This window comes from Pongo abelii, chromosome 1, assembly GCF_028885655.2.
Source record: "Pongo abelii isolate AG06213 chromosome 1, NHGRI_mPonAbe1-v2.0_pri, whole genome shotgun sequence".
Lineage (NCBI taxonomy): Eukaryota > Metazoa > Chordata > Mammalia > Primates > Hominidae > Pongo > Pongo abelii.
In genome coordinates this window covers 123,118,529-123,141,116 of record NC_071985.2, presented here as the reverse complement: position 1 = coordinate 123,141,116, position 22,588 = coordinate 123,118,529, and the positions used below count along the sequence as shown (strand labels likewise).

At 42.6% G+C, this 22,588-nt stretch overlaps 1 protein-coding gene across 1 annotated transcript; it reads right to left on the bottom strand.

Annotated features, from left to right (window-relative positions):
* Nucleotides 1-7,133: 7,133 nt before the first annotated feature.
* GNAT2 (G protein subunit alpha transducin 2) lies at nucleotides 7,134-16,904 on the bottom strand. The gene is made up of 8 exons (XM_002810487.5): nucleotides 16,762-16,904; nucleotides 14,273-14,315; nucleotides 13,847-13,988; nucleotides 12,661-12,818; nucleotides 10,293-10,421; nucleotides 9,955-10,084; nucleotides 7,927-8,080; nucleotides 7,134-7,521 (listed from the first exon to the last, which is right to left on the bottom strand). The coding sequence occupies exons 1-8, from the start codon at nucleotides 16,877-16,879 to the stop codon at nucleotides 7,331-7,333; spliced, it is 1,065 nt and encodes a 354-aa protein (XP_002810533.1). The 5' UTR covers nucleotides 16,880-16,904; the 3' UTR covers nucleotides 7,134-7,330.
* Between the last annotated feature and the right edge of the window lie 5,684 nt (nucleotides 16,905-22,588).

Here is a 22,588-nt window from a genome sequence, read left to right as displayed (position 1 = left end):
CAGGGATCTGACCTGGATCAGCCTCAGCTCTTTACATAGCTTTATGATCATCATATTTTATTATATTGCTCCCAACAAGCACAAGAGAAAAAGGCAGGCTTCCTAGAGACCTCAAGTTGAAAGCTGATTTTGCTGACAACTATCAGGGAGTAAAAGAAAGGCTTTTTCAGGCACTGGAGAACTAACTTTAATGATGATCAAGGTCTTTATGCCTTTATCTTTTAGTTTTTAAGATCATTTCTCTCCCTCCTTTCCCCCCAGTTTTCTCAACATTTATGAGTTAGTTCTGCTAAGAACAACATACTTCAGAACATGTCAGGATAGGGCAGTTTTTTCTTGTTTTTCTTTTTTCTTTTTTTGAGACAGTCTTGCTCTGTTGCTCAGGCTGGAGTGCAGTGGCACGATCTCTGCTCACTGCAACCTTTACCTCTCAGGTTCAAGCGATTCTTGTTCCTCAGCCTCCCAAGTAGCTGTGATTACAGGCGTGTGCCACCACACCTCGCTAACTTTTGTATTTCTAGTAGAGACAGGGTTTCACCATGTTAGCCAGGCTGGTCTCGAACTCCTGACCTCAAGTGATTTGCCTGCCTTGGCCTCCCAAAGTGCTGAGATTACAGGTGTGAACCACTCCACCCACTCAGGGCAGTTTTTTTTCTGATACCATATCAGGCCTAGGCCTGGGCTGACTCAAATCTTCTCAGGAATAAGAGGTAAGAAGGAATGTTAAACAGCAGTAGTTACCTGGGGTACATGGTTAATTTGATTTAGCAGATTCTTTGGCTAAACCCTAGTAAATTAAAATGTCTGAGCCAGGTCATGGGAATATACATGTTTTTAATACATTCCTCAGGTGATTTTGATGTAGCCAATCTGGGCCAACATTTGGGGACAACTGAGTAGGACCTAATACAGGTTGAATAGCCCTTATCCAAATCTCTTGGGACCAGAAGTGTTTGAGAGTTCAGATTTTTGTGAGGTTTTGAAATATTTGCATTATATACTTATTGGTTCAGGATTCCAAATCCAAAAATCTGAAATCCAAAATGCCCCAGTGCGTGCTTCCTTTGAGTGTTATGTTGTTACCCAAAAAGATTTTGATTTTGGAGCATTTTAGATTTTGGATTTTCAGATTTGAAATGCTCAATCTATATTAAAGATCAACACAGGCTGAGCACAGTGGCTCATGTCTGTAATCCCAGCACTTTGGGAGGCCGAGGTAAGCAGATCACTTGAGGTCAGGAGTTTGAGACCAGCTTGGCCAACATGGTGAAACCCCGTCTTTACTAAAAATACAAAAATTAGCCAGGCATGGTGGTGGGTGCCTGTAATCCCAGCTACTTGGGAGGCTGAGGCAGGAGAATCACTTGAACCCGGGAGGCGGAGGTTGCAGTGAGCCGAGATGGCACCACTGAATTCCAGTCTGGGCGACAGAGTGAGACTGTTTTGTTTTTTTTTTAAGTCAACACAAACATTGAAAATAAGCAACTTCAGTGCACAAATAACCTCAAAATCACTAGTGAGTGATCTATTTTTTGCCAATAAGAAGTACCATTTGTACATGACTTAAAGTGCCTTCCACCAAGAAAATTATTGAAAACTGTTGGGTCACATAACATTCCTACACTTTGGATACAGAGTATTTAGTTTTATACAAAATAAAGACAACAAGAAACCTAGGATGTCCAAACATTTATTTCATTTATTTTACTGCATTTATTTATGCAGTGAAAATTGAAAGATACACCAAATTAAAGATAAAACCCTGTGACAGTTAACAGTATATGTAATAACATGAATATTTATTTACACTTGGTAGAGAAAGCAAAGCTAGCTAGCTCTAAACTAGAATGAAAGTCGTTTTGAAATGGGTACGGGGGTACATAAGGGGAATGATTGAGTCACATGTAAAAGCCTTTGTATGCCCAGTGCTAGTGTTTTCCTGAAATCTAGTGAGAATCACAAGGTACCAGAAATAATCAAATATTAATAAATATTAATACACTGCTGGGATAGAAGTATCTCAGTGTACCAGCATTCACTAAGCTATAAAATCTTTGACAGCAGGAATATTAAATTATGAACAACCTGGTTTATCTGTCTCCTCTTATCTTTTACCTCTCCCTACCTCCAAAATTCTCCTTGGGTTATCCAGACATTTTTACTAAGATGCTTATTTATATGTAAGAGAGATTTCCAGTAGACATAACAAAACACAAGAAATTACCTGTTCTGTTTATTCTTGCTCATGTAGGGTAAAGGTCCTGAGACTTCTCAGAATCTTACGAGGTTGGAGAGTTGTTTGGAATGCTGGGTTCTGGTCTTGTCTCTGCTTCCAACTAGCAATGGAATCTTGTGTATTCTTTCAGTCTTACATCACTCATCTGTTATCTAAAGATGGACTAAATTATTCCTTCCTGCTGTGATATTCTGTGGTTCTCATCAGATAGAAATAACATATTTGAAAATGCTTTCTAAATGTTATGATACTCAGGATTATACTGCACAGAAAAAAAAAATCCAAAGGCAGCACCAACAAAGGTATTCAACGTAGCTGATGGTCTTTTACAGCATTATTTTGCCCATATTCATTTTGAAGACCTGAAATGGAGTTGAACTATAAATTGCTCTAAAATTCATGAAGCAGGGTGAAAAGGTCTTTGCTTTGTTTTACATTTAAATCCAGCTGTCTATTTTCTGCTTATACTAGTGCTTTTTCATGGCAAAAAGACAGAAAAGTTCCCTTCTGCAGTCTCCAGTGTCTTCTGACCTCACAGAAATGTCTTCATGCTTTTACCTAGCAGGACCTCCAGAGGCTCTGTCACACTTGCAGTCCCTGGCCCAACACCGAAATCCTGCTGGAATCTGTGCTCTGGGGGCTGTGCCGGGTAGAGAGGGCAGTGGGAGGTAAGAGCTCTTCACCCTTCACCACCTTCTCCACCCAGCATGGCCGGCACACTTTGGTCTACGGCACATCTCCAAGTATAGAGTGGGTTTTGAATGCTGTTATGTCTCACCGTGGGGATGGGAAGGAATACTCTGATTTGGACTATTTGGAGGTACATGTGAGTGGATTTTATTATCAGAGTAGGAACTGTTTCAAGTTAACGTGTCTTTTATGTTGCTTTTAAAACAACTTTTGTGCCGCTTTTATCCATTCTTCCTTTTATCCACAGAAATACAAATTTCTAATTATAGTGTATTTTTTCTATTTTTAAAATTGTGATAAAGCATATATAACAAAATTTGCCATCTTAAGTGTACAGTTCAGTGGCATTAAGTACATTCACACTGTTGCACAGCCATCACCACCATCCATTTCCAGAACTTGTTTTCATCTTCCTGAACTGAAACTCTGTACCTGTTAAACAGTAACTCCCCATGCCCCACCTTCTTTCAGCCCCTGGTAACCAGCATTTTCCTTTGTCTCTATGAATTTGACTATTTTAGATACCTCATATAAGTGGAATCATAGTATTTGTCCTTTTGTGTCAATCATATTGTATTTTTATCTAAAAAAGGAAAACTATCAGATTTATGTGAAATGTAACGTAATTTACATTTGATTTATTGTTAGTAATGTCTCTTTAATCATGCTATGCTAGGGAAGTAAATTATGGTGTCTCCCTCTAAGAATATGAAGAGGAAATTTTACCTTCAACAAACAAGCAAACTTAGTTATGTTTTTGTGATTTTATGCTATTTTCATATTCTATTTTGAGATCTATTTGTCTTAGCTTGGAGATGGTTTTGTTAAATGTCCATGATTTAGAGATGGCATAATGAAAAAATGACCAAGAATTTGTTTGGGAATGGGAGGAGCTTAGAAGAACGAGAAATTGGCTTTGATTTTATAGTGTATGGTGGTCTTTTGGTAGCTGGACATCATCACAGGCTTTGGATTGAGAAGACCTGTCTTGGAGTTCTAGTTCTGCTACTGCCTAGCGCTGTGATCTTGATGAAGATACTCTTCCTTCCTGTGCTTCAGTTTTCGATCTATAAATTGCTAGTGATGGGGCTGGAATATTTTTAAGTTTGTTCTAACTTTAGCAATCTTAAGAATTAAGGTTGCAGTGCCAGAAAATAGGGTTAAATATTTGTTTCTGATCTGGTTACAAAAAAAAAAAAACTTGATGGCTTAAAGTAAATAAAAATTCAACAGTACAGTGTAAATTTAAAATGAGGCAAAAGAAAGATAATGACAGCAGAATATATGACTTAATTTTTATTTTAATCTTTCTTACAGCTGTTTTATATAAGAACTTTTCATGAATACAATCAAAATGTCCATGAGATAAAAATAAGCTAATTGTGCAGGAAAAGTACAAATGCACTTTTTCTGCAGCTCTAACATGTAAGGTTTGGGAACAATTGTTGGGCCTGACAAACAGTTGAGCTAGGGTAAGGGTGAATGCCTTTTCTGGAAGCCTATCAATCAAGAGCATTGAGGTGAAGTCCTCTTACCTTTAATCATGGGAGAGCCCATTCTGGACCAAGAGTTTGAGAAAATTATTTTGACTTTGTTCTAAGGTAATAGGTGAATGGGTGCTCAAGGGCCGCTGTTGCATTTCATGTAGACTTGCCAGAAGAGTTTTAGCTTGAAAACATCATAAGATGAATATAGGCAGATCCCAACCTCAGTAAAAAAACAGCTATAGAATGTTGCTCTAGCCTCCAAGATGAACGCTTTACATAATGTTTGTACAAGGTGGCTTGTGTGAGTTTGTTTATAAACCAGTTAAAAGTTGGGATATCCCCCAGCTATCCCAAAAGAAAAGGACTAAATACAACCATGTTTTAGTCTGCTAGAGACTTGTGTTCTGACATAAGACCTGTCAGAAGACCTGTCCCGCTGGCTGTGCTTCTGTACTAGTACTATAAGGCAGGTTCTGTGTGAACATTAATAACCAAGGATCGTGAATTAGACTTATAGTTCAGTCGATAACCAATTTGTACCTAGATTGAAAGACCAAGGAAAAGTTAATAAAATAATCAACAATCTGGTACTATTTGAGGGAAAGTAGGGCTATCCTATATGGAGATGGAATAAATGGGATAAATTATGTTTGGGGCCTGAATAGACAAGATCATAGCTTGCATAGTGAGGGTTCTTAACCTGGGGCTTCAGAGCTCCAGAGAGTCTACAAAGAGACTATTTGATATGCTAGTTTTCTTTGTATTTCTCTGAATTTAATTTTATGTGTTTAAAAATATGATGATGAAAAGAGGTACATGGTTTCATCAGACTGCCGGAAGGATCCATGATACAAAACAGATTCAGAACTCCTGTATGTTGAGTTAAATGGTTGGAGCATGATATTCAGAGTAGTTCCTGAACAGCTCTTGAATATGAGAAGTCTTTCCCAGGTTTTTTGTTTTGTTTTGTTTTTTTTGAGATGGAATCTCACTCTGTCGCCCAGGCTGGAAGTGCAGTGGCATGATCTTGGCTCACTGCAACCTCTGCCTCCTGGGTTCAGATGTTTCTCCTGCCTCAGCCTCCTGAATAGCTGGGATTACAGGCAGGCACCACAACGCCTGGCTAATTTTTGTATTTTTAGTAGAGACGGGGTTTTGCCCTGTTGGCCAGGCTGGTCTCAAACCCCTGACCTCAGGTGATCCATCTGCCTCGGCCTCCCAAAGTTCTAGGATTACAGGTGTGAGCCACCGTGCCCATCCAGGTTTGTTCTTTGGCTTAAGTTTTTTCATCAGCAGTAGCCAGAGTAGTTTCTCGGATAATTCTCCCAAGCTGCTTTCTTTTTAGGGGATCAGAAAGACTATTAAGTGAATTTAACTTTTATAGCTACAAATTTATTCTTAAGTGTATTTCAAGCTCATATGGCTCTCTAGTATTAATATTGCTAGTAGCAGCCTAAGTGTGAGTGGGTGTTTCTGGCAAGGAGCAATTTCCATTTTAATTGACATTTTCTTCTATGTACTAAATCTTGGATGCCAAGAGCTTTCCTCACTGGTAGTTGTAAATGCTAAATCTATATACTTAACTTCATCCCCTTCTGTCAAGATAAATGCAAACTTCATTTCCCCTCAAAGGAGTTCAAAGGAAAACTAGTTGGCGTGTTTGGGGAGATGTTGTTTTCATCCACCATCACACGGACCCAACTGCAAAGATTTTCAGTACCTAAAACAAGCTCACCTGTCTTGGTTCTTCTGAAACATGTAGCAGTTGAAAAGTTTAGAATTGTTTACTTGTTCCAAATTCTATGATAGAGAAGTGGCAGCAATACATTCATTAATACTCTAAATGAGAGTATTTGATGTCCTCTCAGTTTATTCAGGAAGTATCTTATGTAGCTAAGAAACATTTGTAGAGATAAAGGTCTGTTTGATAGCCTGGGGGCAGAGGGATAATGTTTGCTTAATAAAGATGATCGTTTTGGGACATGCCTTAGAAACTAATAAACTCGCATCTCCTATCCAGTGATCCAGATCTCTGAGCTAAGGCACATAGAAGTCTGTTAGTAAAAAGGGAATGGCAGGTTTATTTAGGTTTGGTTAATACTAGTTTTTTACAGACTATAGGAAGCCTTGCTATTTTGCTTGGAATAGTTTGTTGCAATAGTTTATTCTAAAAACCAGGTGTTGAATTTAATATATGGCAGCTTTTATATAGGATTTATTTCTGTGACCCTAAGCACAAGCAGGCTTTTTTTTTTTTTTTTTGAGACAGTTCTGTTGCCCAGGTTAGAGTGCAGTGGCGCGATCTTGGCTCACTACAACCTCTGCCTCCCAGGTTCAAGCGATTCTCTTGCCTCAGCCTCCTGAGCAGCTGGGATTACAGGCGCCCGCCACCATGCCCAGCTAATTTTTGTATTTTTGGTAGAGACAGGGTTTCACTGTGTTGGCCAGGCTGGTCTCAAATTCCTGATCTCATGATCTGCCCACCTCGGCCTCCCAAAGTGCTGGGATTACAAGCGTGAGCCACTGTGCCCGGCCTGCACAAGCAGTTTTTATGTGCCTTTCCTTCAGTTATGTTCATGCTCCTCAGAATAACCCTGTAAAGTAGGTAGGGAAGTCATCTTCATTTTATAGTTGAAAGACTCAAGACTCAGAAATAAAGTATTCACATTTTTGTATTAAGTTGGAAAACCAGTACTGGAACCTGGGGGGTCTTCTAACTACTGGCCTGTGCTCTTTAAGCTGCAATAGCTATCCCACTTTGAAAAGAATGTGTGAAACACAGTTGCAGTCATGTATACTCCATCTGCAAAGAATGGATTCATTCTTCATGTCATGGTATATTGACTATAATTTTCTGTTTTTAATTACCCAGATTCCAAGCCTGTTTATAGAACTTATACCTGAGGAATGGTGAGGATTAGAAGAGGCCGCAGTCCTTGAGGTTTTCTTTGATGATAATATCTGTAACTGCATCAAACACAAATTTGACATTCTGTGTATCTGTAGCACAGGTCATGTGACTGTAGATTTCTTTGACATCTTTTCGCATATTGAGGTCAAGGAACTGGCTCTTGATGTAATTCCCCGCATCATCATAGGAGTTGTTACCTGGTTTTCCAGAAAAATAGTGAAAAAGTAGAATAAATGAACCCTTGTTAGTTGCTGACTCACTTTAGGTGATTGACTTGATCCTTGAAATGTTGTTAGACAACAGCAGTTGGGGGCCTATTTTGGAGGGAAGGTTCTCTATTGCACTCCAGTGTTTCTCACTTTAGTTGAAAAGAAATTGAGGAGAGGTGTCTCTCCACCTTTGGTTTTCAGTAGGTATCATATGAAGTCAGTGGCTCTCCTGCATCTAATGCCTGCTGTATTCCAGAGTTTCTGAATTTAAACCCTGTAACTGTGCCCAAGGTTCTCCCTTAAGTTCCTTTGTGTCACCTTGGCCTAAAAAATGAGACAATTGCCAGTCACTACTAAAAGGCATTATTATTATTTCCAGCCCCTGACACTTACCATCATACTCTGGAAAACAAATGCTGAGATGGACTTTCTTGATTTTTTCCTCAAAGAGGTCCTTCTTGTTGAGAAAGAGGACAATGGAAGTAGCCGCAAAGAACTTGTGGTTACATATGCTGTTGAACAGATGCAAAGACTCATGCATACGATTCTAGTAAGAGGAAACACCATTGGAAATATCAGATTTGGCTTACAGAATATCTACCTACTTCCTGCTCTTGTTCCCCTTGGAGAGACCAGTGCTTCAAATGTAAAAAGCAAGACAGAGAACAGCTTATCTCTTTTTAATGTACCAGAGTAAAGCCAGAGAGATGTGGGATCATTCTAGTTCCCTATCTTTCTAATAGCTGTGTGACTTGTGGAAAATTATTGAGCTTTTTCTGAGTCTGTTTTCCTATCTTTTAGGGTTATAATGAAAGCTAAATGAGATTGTGTATGTATAGTGTCCATGATAGTGGCTGGCATATAGGTCTATAATATGTTATGCAGATCTTTAGCAGCCAGGGTGCAACTGAGAACTTGACATTTTATAAGTAGTGCTGATAATGGGTTGAAACAGGCCCAAGTTAGCATGTGCCCATATGCATCTCCAGGATGATTTTGATAGGCTTCTTTCATGGGGTCCCAGATCTCAGTTTGGGCTACTTTGGTCCTGCTGCCACATGGTGAGGGTTAGAGAATTTCCCAGTGCCATACCATAAGCATTTCTGCTCTCTCATTTCTTTCTCTGATTGCTACTTAGCGAGAAGTCATGCTGCGTATCTGCAGAGGCTGCCCATTGCCCCAGCCCAGCCTGCTTTTAGGGAGCAGGTCTTTAGGGTTTTGAAGTATACTATCAGCTGACTTGAGTTCAGTCTACTTATCTAATAAAGCAAGAACAATCCCATGTGTGGCTTTTTCCCCATAATACTCCTGTACAACCCTTTAAGGTCTCATAGACTTATTTTATTAATGTCTCATAGGCTTTCATAAACCTCATAGACTCATAGACTTTAGCGTTAAAGATGGAAAGTCTCATAGACTCTAATCTTTAGGGTTAAAGATGGGAAGTGAATAGCTCTGTAAGACATTTTGATTAGACGATATTCAGAGTGCTCTAATGTGAAGTTAAAACTACCAAAGGGAAGGGAAGAGAACAAGCTGTGGCAAGGGATAGGAGTATCCCTTTCATCAGCAAGCTGTGGACCTCCATTTGTAAGCAGATGCTTGGGTGAAATTAACGTTTTTCACGCCTCTAAACTTTCCCAAATTCAGAGAAGGTCATCAGCAAGCTGTGGACCTCCATTTGTAAGCAGATGCTTGGCTGAAATTAACATTTTTCATGCCTCTAACTTTTCCCAAATTCAGAAAGCAGATGCTTGGGTGAAATTAACGTTTTTCACACCTCTAACCTTTCCCAAATTCAGAAACCGGCTGGGCTCCTACACTTGTCCTATAGAACTCCTGTCATGTAGAATTCTACAGGCTAAAGAGAACCACTCTTGGGTAGTCTTCCAGCTGCCAATTTAATTGGCATGAGAGAAAGCTGGTCTGCCAGTCTCTCCTTACTCCTATGGACAGTACATTTTTAGCCTCCTAAGTGGGGTTACTAGTTCAACCCTTCTATTATGTTGCAATGAAGATTCATATCATATGTTATTTTCTCTGTTCTGTCATTTTCATCTCCTTCCTTAGGCAATTTGGGAGAGTACTAAGTGTAACTCCTTTGCTTTGCCTAGTTGATGGTCCCTTATCTCTTTGCACTCAATTCCTCTTATGAGCTTTGTGATGTCCAAGTGATACTTAGATGTCTAATTTGAGACCAAGCTCACTCTCAGTAAATTTGGAGCTCTAAAATGCTAACCTAGAACCTGCAGAAGAAGTTGTTTTTCTAGAATTATTTGCATGAGACATTGATTGGTCTGCTGGAGGGCTGCTAGACTGAGATAGTACCTAAGTTGGGGCAGTAGAGTGACACAAGGCTTAAAGAAAGGGTCATGGGGAGAACTTGTTCTACCAAAGCTGCTTGGTGCAAAGGCCACTCACCACTTCGTCATCTTCCACCAGCACCATATCATAGGCACTGAGGGCTGCACAGAAAATGATGCAGGTGACTCCCTCGAAGCAGTGGATCCACTTCTTTCTCTCAGATCTCTGCCCTCCCACATCAAACATCCTGAGAGAAGAAGCAGCTATTTTCATAGGTATGCCCAACATATGACCTATATGCCTTTGATGGTCACCCCGTGAAGTGGGAGAGGAAAAGGGGGAGAAGCAGAACAGTAATTTAGATGAGGCTTCACCAAAGGCCAAGAAGCCTGCCTGTGCCCCTTTTCAGGATTCCACACGTGTATCCGAGATGCCCTAGGGAACCATGCACTTACCTGAAATTCAAGTCTTTGACAGAAAACTTGGTTTCAATGATGCCCGTAGTTTTGACTCTGGATCGCAGCACATCTTGCTCACTAGGGAGGTATTCAGGGTCTGTAATTCGTTCTAACTGGTTCAAGTAGCTAGAGAAAAGTGATTAGCATCAATGACAAATTTTCCACAGACGAGGCTAAGAGACGTAAAAGGTATCTTACCCAAAGTCACACAGCTAATTTGGTGATAGAAATCAGGACTAGAAGCCATATTGTTAAATTTAGGATTCTTTCCTTCAAACCTTCATATGTCATTAACTAGAGGAAATGGGGGATGGACTGAAGGACAAGCCCATTTAAGGCTGGAGTTCCAGCGCATTTAAATCAAGTTAGATAAGTTTTCCTTGGGTTTCCCCTGACTGCAAGCTTTTGTAGATTTTTGAATGAGATTTAGTGGTTTCGGTGGGTGCTAAAAGTTCCATCAAGAGGCAGTAAATTGAAAGAGACTTTAAAGACATGAACCAATGCAGCACATGGACTTTGTTTATATCCTGAATCAAACTGGGGAGGAAACATTTGAGATAACTGGGGAAATTTGAACACCGACTTGGTGATATTTGATGCTATTAAGGAATTGTTAACTATTTGGGTGTGATTATATTCTTTTTATAAAAAGGGTCAATATTTTAGAGGTCCATAATGACATTTTTAGGATGAAATGATACCTGGAATTTGCTTCAAAATAATCCAGTAGGGAATGGAGGTAAAAAGAAATAAGATTGGCCATGAGTTGATAACTGTTGAAGGTAATTCATTATATTATTTCTACTTTTGTATGTTTGAAAGTTACCTTAAAAAAGAAAAAGTTATTTTTAAAAAAAAAAAAGGCGGCTGGGCGCGGTGGCTCACGCCTATAATCCCAGCACTTTGGGAGGCCGAGGCGGGCGGATCACAAGGTCAGGAGATTGAAACCATCCTGGCTAACACAGTGAAACCCCGTCTCTACTAAAAATACAAAAAATTAGCCAGGTATGGTGGCGGGCACCAATATCCCCAGCTACTGGGGAGGCTGAGGCAGGAGAATGGCGTGAACCCGGGAGGCAGAGCTGGCAGTGAGCCAAGATCGCGCCCCTGCGCTCCAGCCTGGGTGACAAAGTGAGACTCCGTCTCAAAAAAAAAAAAAAAAAAAAAGGCAAGAGGAAGGCAGATGTGAACTGAGATGACTGAGAGGAGGAGGGAAGTACAAGTAACACAAGTGCTTATTGTATGCCAGGCATTTTAATGTTCAGATTCTCGTTTAAACTCCTAAGCCATCAAGTTTCATATCCCCGTTTTACAGATGGAGAAATTCAGAAGAGTTAAATACTTGGCTAGGGTCAAGAGAAATTGTGGTGTATTATGAAAAATATTCAGCTTTGTAGTCAAGCAGCCCAATGCAAATGCAGTCTCTGCCATTTATCTACATGACCTTGGGCAGTTAATTAACTTCTCTGAACTTCAGTTTTTCCATGTGTAAAATGAGGCTAATTAGAAAGGTACCGTCTACCTTAAGGTTTTACTGCGTAGATGGGTAAAGGGCCTTGAGATGGTATACACAGTACACCTAGCAGTGACTGGGCTTTCAGTGCTCTGGGAACAGTAAGCGATAGCATTATTACAAGATTAGGAGACAGATGGTTAGGTTAAATAAACTCAGGTTTGACTTTGAAGCCCATACTTGTCTATGATCCCATACTGTCTGAGGTAGGATTGATAAATTATGTCCCTTAGCTTTTTGGAAGCAGCTTTGCAATGATGGTACTAATTCCTGACCACCTTCCCTTGGTTTGCCCTTGTAGTTTGTGTCCCCTGCCTTGGCATCGTGACATAAGGTGTAGTTTGTGTCCCCTGCCTTGGCATCGTGCTCTAGGTGTAGGAGACTCATTTCTGCTTAGTGGCCTAAGTAGATCCTAGATTACCAGATAGAAAATTCTGCCCTGAAAGAGCCATCATGAATCACATTACTCCTGCGAGAGCGTATAACAGAACTGCAGGGCTATCTTAGGGTTCTGGAAGGAGAGGCTTAGTGTACACCTCAATTAAGAGAACAGGGCTGAGGGCTACTAGGCAGAACACCTCTTTTGAATTTTGCATCTTCAGCCTTGTAGGCTGTAGTGAGCCAGTGTAAAGCAATATAAAATCATGACAACTGTGGCAGATCTCCCCATAGCATTAAATTCAAAACATTGCTGAAGCCTAACAAAACAGATCCACAGGCTGAATTCAGTCTGGGTCTCCAGCTTTCAATGCCTGAAATTTTGGGTTGGGTGAGATTTCTCCCAACCAGAGAGAAGACTGGCTAGAAGATTGCTTAAGCATCAACCCACCCTCTCCCCAGTCAGAGTCTTACTAAGATGCGGAGTCATTGAGCTGGTATTCTGCAGCTCTCTCAAAGCAGGCTTGCACCCCACCATCCTTCCACAACCTCCTAATGACCTCCACGAGCTCAGGAGGCATGGTTCCCTCCTCAATGGAGTCAGCCAGGTTGCTGAGCTGTCGCCCGTCATCCTGTAATGCAGAAACCTGGTTAAGAACTTCACAGGAGTAATAGCTTTCCAGGAGGCTTCTGGGAATACTGCTGAATGGAAATCATTTTACATTACTACGAAGACCTAAGATGGAAGCAGTATCCAGTGAAGATTCTATGTAAGAAAACATACTGATGAATTTTTGAGTATGCTCCCCAGATGCAGAGGGTGGCACTATACCCAGCCCTGGGGTGTGTCTAAAGCGGGGCAGGGGTCCCAGGTATTTCCTCTCTGGAGTTTCTGGCTTCCATCCTGAGTCTGAAAGTTTACCGCCACAAAACGTGGGGCCTCTGCTGCAGAGAAACTGAAAATGTGAAGGCCAGATTGACCATGAAATAGACAAGATAGAAGACAGGGACCCATCACCTTTGTTCTTCAGTGATTGAAAGCTAGAAAAAGGCCAGTACTAGAAGTAGGGATTTCACTTACAAAAGTTCCATGGCCAGGAACCCAAGGGTAGCAATTTAAATGGTAAAGTGAAAAAGCAGAGGAAGCTGTGAGCAGCTTTATTTTGTAAATATTTGTTATAAAGTAGGGTTTGAGGACAGGCACGGTGGCTCACGCCTGTAATCTCAACACTTTGGGAGTCTGAGGCAGGAGGATTGCTTAAGGCCAGGAGTTTGACACCAGCCTAGACAAGATGGCAAGACCCCTTCTCTACAAAAAAATTTTAAAAAATAGCTGGGTGTGGTGGTGCACACCTGTGGTCCCAGCTACTGGGATGAGGTGGGAGAATCACTTAAGCCTGGGAGGGTGAGATTGCAGTGAGCCATGATCACACCACTGCATTCCAGCCTGGGCAAGAGAGGAAGACCCTGTCCCAGTAAAAATAAGGGTGGAGGTTGCTTACTTCTCCAGGACTGCATTAAGAGTTTTGAAACTCAGCAGGTGGGATTTTAGTTACTATTTTTCTTACCCATCTTTCCATATAGTTTGTTGGCCTCTGGTATGTTTCTTCTCGCTAGCGTTTCTGCTTCCACCCTTAACCACATAATAGTAATCACATACCGCACAGCTTGGTTCAGCATAGTCGATACCCAGTGTGGTCATGGCCCGGATGATAGCCAGGATGGACTGCAGCACATTTCCATAGATGATAGCCTTGAACTCCAGGCATTCTTCTGGTGAATAGCCATCCTGGTGAATGATCCTGCAAGGGGCAGACACTCTGTCTTTAGCTGGACCTGAGTAACCAGACCTAAGGGATTAGGAATTTGGGGGTATTTAAAGGATCATAAGAATCCTATCTCTCTGTTGCTACTGCTTTCTCAAAGTGGAGGGTGAGGGACAAGGGGTACAGATGAGGGGCATTGGAATCAGATCCTTTATACCTGGGCTCCTTGAGGCTAAAGAGCCTTTCACTTTGAATACCTCCACTGGCTGTACTGACTTCTTCACCCTATCTCAGTCTTTTGGGGCTTTGTTTCTACTCACTTCATCTGTTTGACGATGGTGCTCTTTCCTGACTCCCCAGCACCTGGAAGGAAAAATGCTTATGCTTTCGATTTCCACCAGTTCTCCTCAGCCTTCCAGGAGATGGCCTGGGAGAAGTCAGAGCCACTGCTTGCTTGGGGGTCTTGTTAGGGGAGAACACATAGGGATGACTGCTGCCCTCAATTTCTGGCAGGCTTGAGCTCAGGCCATTCAACCTGGATTTAGAGCAGTTTCTTAACTTCAGTACTATTTAGTTTGGGCTGTCTCATGCATGGTAGGATGTTCAGCAGCATTCCGGGCCTCTACCCACTAGAGGCCAATAGCACCCCACTTCCCTATTTATGACAACCAGAAGTGTCTCCTGGCCTCTACCCACTAGAGGCCAATAGCACCCCACTTCCCTAGTTATGACAACCAGAAGTGTCTCCTGGCCTCTACCCACTAGAGGCCAATAGCACCCCACTTCCCTAGTTATGACAACCAGAAGTGTCTCCTGGCCTCTACCCACTAGAGGCCAATAGCACCCCACTTCCCTAGTTATGACAACCAGAAGTGTCTCCAGACATTTCCAAATGACCACTGGGAGGCAAAATCTCCTTGTTGAAAACCACTAACAGATTCAGGGGGAGTCCTTTAACATTTCTCCTCTCTGCCTATTTTTGACTCAGGAGAGTGATCTTGGGGTAGGATTGGAGAGAGCTGGATCATTTCACCAAAATAACTATATTTTCGTCACCTTGCTGGTTCCCCCTTTTTTTTTTTTTGAGACAGGGTCTCAGGTTTGTAGCCCAGGCTGGGGTGTAATGGCACGATCTCGGCTTACTGCAGCCTTGACTTCCCAGGCTCAAGTGATCCTCCCACCTCAGTCTCCTGAGTAGTTGGGATTCCAGGTGTGCAACATCATGCCCGACTACATTTTTTTTTTTTTTTTTTGAGACAGTCTTGCTCTGTCTCCCAGGCTGGAGTGCAGTGGTGCTATCTTGGCTCACCGCAACCTCTGCCTCCTGGGTTTTAAGCAATTCTTCTGCCTCAGCCTCCTGAGTAGCTGGGACTCTACAGGTGCATGCCACCATGCCTGACTAATTTTTGTATTTTTAGTAGAAATGGGGTTTCACTATGTTGGCCAGGCTGGTCTCAAACTCCTGACCTCAGGTAGATCCACCCATCTTGGCCTCCCAAAGAGCTGGGATTACAGGCGTTGCGCCACTGCATCCGGCCGTTTTTTATCCCCCCCATAGAGACAGGTTTTCACCATGTTGCTCAGCTTGGTCTTGGATGGGGCTAAGTGGGTTCCCTTTATTGACTAACGTGTCCTAATGTCCTCATTCACACTCTGCTCTCCCCATCAAAAACTCATACCTTCTAGTACTGAGTTTATACTACCCTAATGCCTCGACCTCCTCCTATTTCGCTTGTGCTTGTTCCCTCTAAGCAGCTTATCCTGAATCTAGAAGAAATCTGCTTAGGCTTAAAAGATCTCTCAGTGGCCCCACCATCTCTGTTTCCCCCTGTGTAACCTCCTGGGCTCCTTAGAGTCTGGTCCAGCTTACAGAGATATGCTCCTTTAGTGTGTCCTTACGACTGTGCCACAGATCAGCTGGGGGAAAAGAAGGTGCCTTAGCCTAGTGCGTCAGCTCCCAGATCCCTTATGGGGGCTTGGAAACCCAGCTCAGGCATCTAATCTTCTGCTACGTAGACCCTACCTGCTCCAGCTACCCTACTTCTGTGGTACCAGTGGTTTGTTTTCCTAAGCCACGTGTCTCAAATGTTCTTGTCTTGGTTTTATTTACAGCCATGATCAATTTCCCTGATAAATTGAGGTGCTTTTATTTTCTCAGCACAGACCAGTGATCTGCTTAGGAGCTCATCAAGTTGATGAACCTTCCATCTGGCAGGGGCTTTGCAGGCAGCTATTGAATAGAGAGCCAGGAAGGGACTGCTGTACATAAAGACACCATTCCTCCTTCCTCAGGGCACCCTACTTCCAAAATTTTTACTGAAAGCAAGAAGGAACCACTATACTTGGCAAAAACCAGTGGGGCTATCTCTGGGACTGTTGGCACTGACTGTATGGTGGGACTTGTGAGCCTGTTGGTGAGGGAAGGTCCTGTTCTCTTCTGATTTCTTGGCTTAGAGTTCTCTGCAGATTGGGTACAGTCTGCAAGTCCAGGGTCCTTGAAGCCAAAAGGATGTGTTAGGTTTGGTTAGATTTGGAAATGGGTGGGCTCATGGTGGCCCTTGCACTATTCCTCGCTCAAGAGTAGAAAAACTCTGGAATAGCCTTGGCATTCTGGATCCCCTTGGGGTGGCTGTTTAGGCCCAATATTAACTCAGCTCTAGATCTCCTGATCCCCTAGCCAGACTGTGTAGAGGAGAGGAAAAATGACCTGCCACCCCTCCTTCCCATGGGGTGAGGTAGAACCCACTGACCCTTCAGGAAAGCAGGAAGGACCCCTGCCTTCTCTGGCTCATCTTCCCATCTCACTCACCCAGCAGTAGCAGCTTGACAGTCTTGGCTTCCTTATCAGCATCCTCCTGCAGCTTCTTTTCTAGCTCCTTGGACCTCTTGGCCAGTTCTTTGTCCTCAGCACTGGCTCCACTTCCCATATTTGCCGTCTTGTCAGCTTTTTCAGGCCCCTAATCCTCTCCCGTAAGGTTTCCTGTATGTGAGATGGAAGAGAAGGAAAAAAGTTGGGATTGAGTATCCCAACTTGGCTCCCCTAAAAGCAGGTCTGTACGATGCCAGGTGAGAGAGCAGGCTGTAGGGTCTTGTACTCTGCCTACATTGACTGAGACTCCCTACTCCAACTGGAGACCTACTTCTTAGTCTAGGGATTGTAGCCTTTATATCTAGCAATGTGATAGGTCAAGCCAATTAAGAGCTTTGTCAATATGGCAAGGGGTAAAGACTCAAGTGTTTCTGTAACTAGGGAAATGATCTGCTGGGTTCTGACGGAAGGATAGGATGCACAACCACTTCCATCCTTTAAGGGGCTCATCCCCTGAAAGTCTTTTGCTTCCTTGGATTTATTTGCATCATAGAGCTACAGATTATGGGCACATATGTAGAAAGCATTCCTTATGTTGAGCCTCCAGATTATAAGGTCTTGGTTTCAAGGGCTTCAGGGTATCAAAGCATACTCATTTACCATAGGCTGGTCCTGGCCAGGAAATTTGTTTTGGGTGGTGCCCTTCCTTGGGAAGATTAGGAATGTTTCAGCTCCCGCAGTGGCTGCTGCTCCAGGAAGCTACTAGCATTGTTCCTTTGCATTGGCCCCTCTCTTTGTACTTCTGTTATTAGCACTTATCACTTCATATTGTACGTCGTTTTACAAATCTTTTCCCTCACTGCATTTCTCCCCCTGGAGCTCAATGGACCAAATCTGACTCATCTTTGAACCTCTCAGAACTTGTAGTTTATTCGTGGATCAAAAGGTTTGGTGAATGAATAAATGTAGGAAAAGGGTGTATGGTGAAGAGAATGGGGTTGCTTCCCACTAAAGCAACTAAAGCCAGCTGACTCCCAACTTCACTTCATAAATGAACTTTGCTGGTATTCAGTGTGGGGTTTGTGCTGCCTCACACAACAAACTCTGCTTCTTTGGGAAATTGGACTCCAGACTCTGGCTTCTCAAAGGTTGGGGCAGCTCTCTCTCCTTCTGGCTCTCATCCCAGCTGCCCTTTCCTGGGGAAAAAATGAGGGTGCAGTCTAGCAACTGCCTTACAGACATTTAGGACTCCACAGGTTATACTCCTCTATGCCAATTATTTCAGTTTACTTAAATGAGTGTTGCTGGTGGAGCCTCCTCAGGTGGAGATGTTTTAGAATTTTGTTGCCCAAAATGTGGATCAAGAGCCAGCAACATCAGATCACCCGGAAGCTCATTAGACATGCAGAATCTCAGGCTTTAACCCAGAACTTCTGATTCAGAATCCGCAGTTTAACAAGATCTCAGGTGATTCTAAAGACATTAAAGAGTGGGAAGCACTGCCCTAGGGACCTGTTTTCCGCTAAACTCACCTAATCCTAAGAATCACCTGGGTTGCTGGTTTCTGTGTTTCCTCAAGTCTTAGGTGCCACTGACTAGAAGATCACCCTGCTTTCCGAGATGTTAAAATAGCGTATGTTTTTAAATGGTATGTTAGAATCAAACTCCAGAGCCAGAGAAAATATTTTAAGCTAATACAGGTAGTTATTACGTCTGTGAAGTTTGAAAAACCCTGGCCTGAAACAGTTCTCAACTTTTAGTGTACAGTGGCATTTACCTGGAGAGCTTTTTTAAAAATACTGATTTAATTGGTCTGGAGTGCAGTCCAGGCACAAAGATTTAAAAACGTCCCCAGCTGATTCTAGTGTACAGCCAAGGTGGAGAACTACTGAGGTCGAAGGATGTAATTTGCTCTTTCATTTTAGAGCTGGACTTGTGCAGCAGTGGCCAGTTGGGACTGGGAAGGTCAGGAGTAGAATCTAGGTCTCCCCGCCTATCAGGTACCCTGAGCCATAGCTAATTATCTTCCTCCTTCGCACCACCTTTCAGTGACTGTAGGGGCTGATGGAGAAATAGGCAGCTGCTGAGGTGCTTTCCATGGTAGCCATGTTTTCCCAATCAAATTGGCAAGTCCTTATTGACTTAAGGGAAAACAGGAGAGTCTCTTTGAAATTGTGACTATCTTGGAATCTTGGTTATAAGGTTTCAGTAATTATACCCCACTGCTAGCCCTGCTCTAGCCTACTCACAATACTGGTAACTCACACTGAGGCCAGAGCTATGCTGAAGGCTACACTGTTCAAGGGGCTGCCCGGAACTATTAATAATTATTATGTTATAGTTATTATAATTAATAACTGCTGAACAATGTAAGTGGCTCATACCAGTTAATTATCACAAAAACTGCTATTGTCCCCAATTTACAGACTAGATTAACTGACACTTGAGAGTTAAGTAACTAAAGTCAGCTGGGCACAGTGGCGCACGCCTGTAATCCCAGCACTTTGGGAGGCTGAGGTGGGTGGATCACCTGAGGTCAGGAGTTCCTGGCCAACATGGTGAAATCCCGTTATCTACTAAAAATACAAAAATTAGGCCGGGCGTGGTGGCTCACGCCTGTAATCCCAACACTTTGGGAGGCCAAAATGGGCAGATCATCTGAGGACACGAGTTCAAGACAGCCTGGTCAACATGGTGAAACCCTGTCTCTACTTAAAAAACAATACAAAAATTAGCCAGGCATGGTGGCACGCACCTGTAATCCCAGCTACTTGGGAGGCTGAGGCAGGAGAATCACTTGAACCTGGGAGGCGCTGCACTTCAGCCTGGGCAACAGAGCAAGATTCTGTCTCAAAAAAAAAAAAAAAGAAAAGAAAAAGCCCAGCATGGTGGCATGCACCCAGCTACTTGAGAGATAGAGGCACGAGAATCGCTTGAACCCGGGAGGTGGAGGTTGCAGTGAGCCAAGATTGCGCCACTGCACTCCAACATGGGTGACAGAGTGAGACTCTGTTTCAAAAACAAAAAAACAAAGTTATATGGCCTAGTAAACAGACAAACCAGTGATCCTTCTTTCTATTACTTCCACATAAGTAGCCAGAGAGAGAAAGCATGAACAAATGCATGAACTCGATAACAGCAGCCCTTGTTAAAGGAACCACTAAGTTGTTTCACACACAGGGAAAGTGGGCTTGTTCCTTTTTCTGCTACTACCTCTGCAAACTTCTGTGCTGCTTCTGCTTTGTTCCCTAACTTACTGGATGGAAGTTCCCCATTCTCACTGCTAAGCTGAGAGGGAACTGCTAGCCCTCGCCTGGCCTGAGAGTACAGATCCATTACTGTGCATACATCATCCTGATGTCTGTGACCTCCTGCCTCTGCCTCTGTCGTCAGTTCCTGTGCCTTTCCTGTGGCTGTCCCACTTTATGATCACATTTACGGACAGTTTCCTGATGAAGTAAATAAGGTATGTAGTGCTAGTTCCATTTTGGAGGTGAGTGAACTGAAGTACAGAAAAGTGATCCTCACATTAATAAGCAAGTTGGTATCAGAAGCCAAGCCAGAGCTCAAGTGTTTTGATTCACAGCCCTTTATAACCATATCATTTTGAATGAAAAGTAAATCACTGTTTCTTTGTGATTTGGGCATGTTTCCTGAGTTAAGGGATCTGTCTGACATCCATGGTAAGCCTTGTCTTAAGTGAATTGTGGGTAAAGACTTGTCCCAGATGGAGTGGGAGGACATGAAGGATGAGGAACTACCTTCAGGACCTTCCAGTCTGTAGGCAGAGGTGGGGGAAATTCACAGAAAAACAAATTAGTTAAAGGGATACTGCAGTAGTGCTGGGAAATTCAGAGCTGTTTAAGACCTAGCATTCACCCCTGGTAGGAAAGGCAATCAAACACACATCTGACTTTCAGACTGACAAAGTTCTATGGCAGAAGAAAGAAAAGGGTGATTGTGAAATGAATAGACTTTCCACAGAGAAGCAGAATAACAGTGGAAGTGGGAGATAAGCGTTTTGGGGAAAGAAAAGAGCATGAAAAAAAGAGGTAGAGGCACAAGGTACAAGGTGTGCTCAGAGAAGACTGGGACTTTGATGTTACTGGACTGGAGTGAAAGGTGCATGGATGGAGGGTTGGGAGGTGAAGATGAAGACAAGAAAGGGAAATTGGAGCCAGCCAGTGAAGCGCCTTCAATGGCAAGGGGTTTGACTAAAATCCACCGGTGTCTTATAAACAAGTATAGATGGAAACAGCTGTATGGTGCTATAAACACAATGCTGGGTGACTGAGGTGAGAGGGAGAGGGAGCTGGCTGCTGGGAGAAGCTGAGAAACCAGAGCTGAACAGCTTGTTTCTAGAAGGGCCTAGGCATAAGGTATGGTTTGGGAAATTGCCTTGGCCAAGGACCTTTTTAGAGCTGCAGATATTCTCTCCCAAGTTTAGTATCTGTGAAGATTGTTCTGGCCTAGCTAGGGAGGCAGACATCACAAGTGAGCTGAAGTCCAGAAGCAAAGAAAAGCAGTTCTTCAGAGAAACAGGAGTGCACCATCTTTAGGGAGCTGAGATTCTGGGAGGGCCAGTTAAGGAGCCATGTGGGGAACAGGCTAGGAGGGGAGGAAGCTGTGTTTGGAGCTAGGGAAGATCCCAGAGGCTCAAAGGCGATGAATGTTAAGGCCTCAGTGTGAAAAAAGCCCAGGCCATAGGATGACTCACTCCTTTATTTCCCAAGCTCTGTTCTGCGTAGACAATGAAACCTCACGGAGATTCTTGCTGGTATGGAGTGGGTGGAGGGATTGATGCTTAACCATAATCAGGGCCGACTTCCTAGCAGCAACAATACACCAGATGACCTGGAAATAGGGGAAGGTTGTAGAGTGAAGGGTGTGTTGCAGATGGGACTAGGGGACTAGCATAAAGGGACTAATGAACTGGTTTGCCTGGGCTGGGTGGAGGGCAAGGATTGCCACCTATTGGCTGCTGAGGTAGGTAGGTCTGCATTAAGCAGGATGCTCAAGAGACCTGGCCCAATGCAAGATACTATCTTTAAAACTATGTCAACATTTGCATCTTATCAGAAGATACATGACATTCTATGTAGTTACATGGTGCTTAATTTTTGAGATTCATTTTGTTCATTCTTGAGAGTCCATCAGCCTCAAAATCCCTAAGCGCCCCAAGACCAATTCAGTGGGCCATGAATGTAAACAGAATAGTTTAAGTCTGGGGTTAAGACCCAGGGAAGGCTGGGTTGGGGGGACTGTGGAGGCAATTACAGATTTTTACAGATTTTTGTTGATTTCTATCCCCTTGATTATAAAAGTTATGGGTATGTATTACAATTTTTAAAATGCAAATAAATATAAAGAAAATAAATATAACCCATAATTCCATCACTACAGATAATCATTGGTAAACTTGTTGGTGTGTTTCTTTTCTACCCATGTATATCACATAAGTAGGACCATACTGTGTATAGTGTTTTGCATCCATTCTTTTACCTAACTTTATATTGTAAACATTTCCACATCATTAAACATTTCTCCAAGAACAATTTTTAATGGCTGTATTTCATGGTATGAATATTACATAAACATTCCCCTATTGTTCAACCTTTAAAGTATCTAACTTTTCTATGCAATACACATTGTGGTGCTGAACAACTTTTTGCATACATATTTTTCTGGCAGCTCTTTTTAGAAAAACAACTTCCAGAAAGTTGATTACTCGGTCAAATAATAAGAACCTTTTTGAAAAGTTTGATTCTACATTACCAGATGGCTTTCAGAAAGATTATATCAGTGTTCAAGGCCACCAGTAATGTGT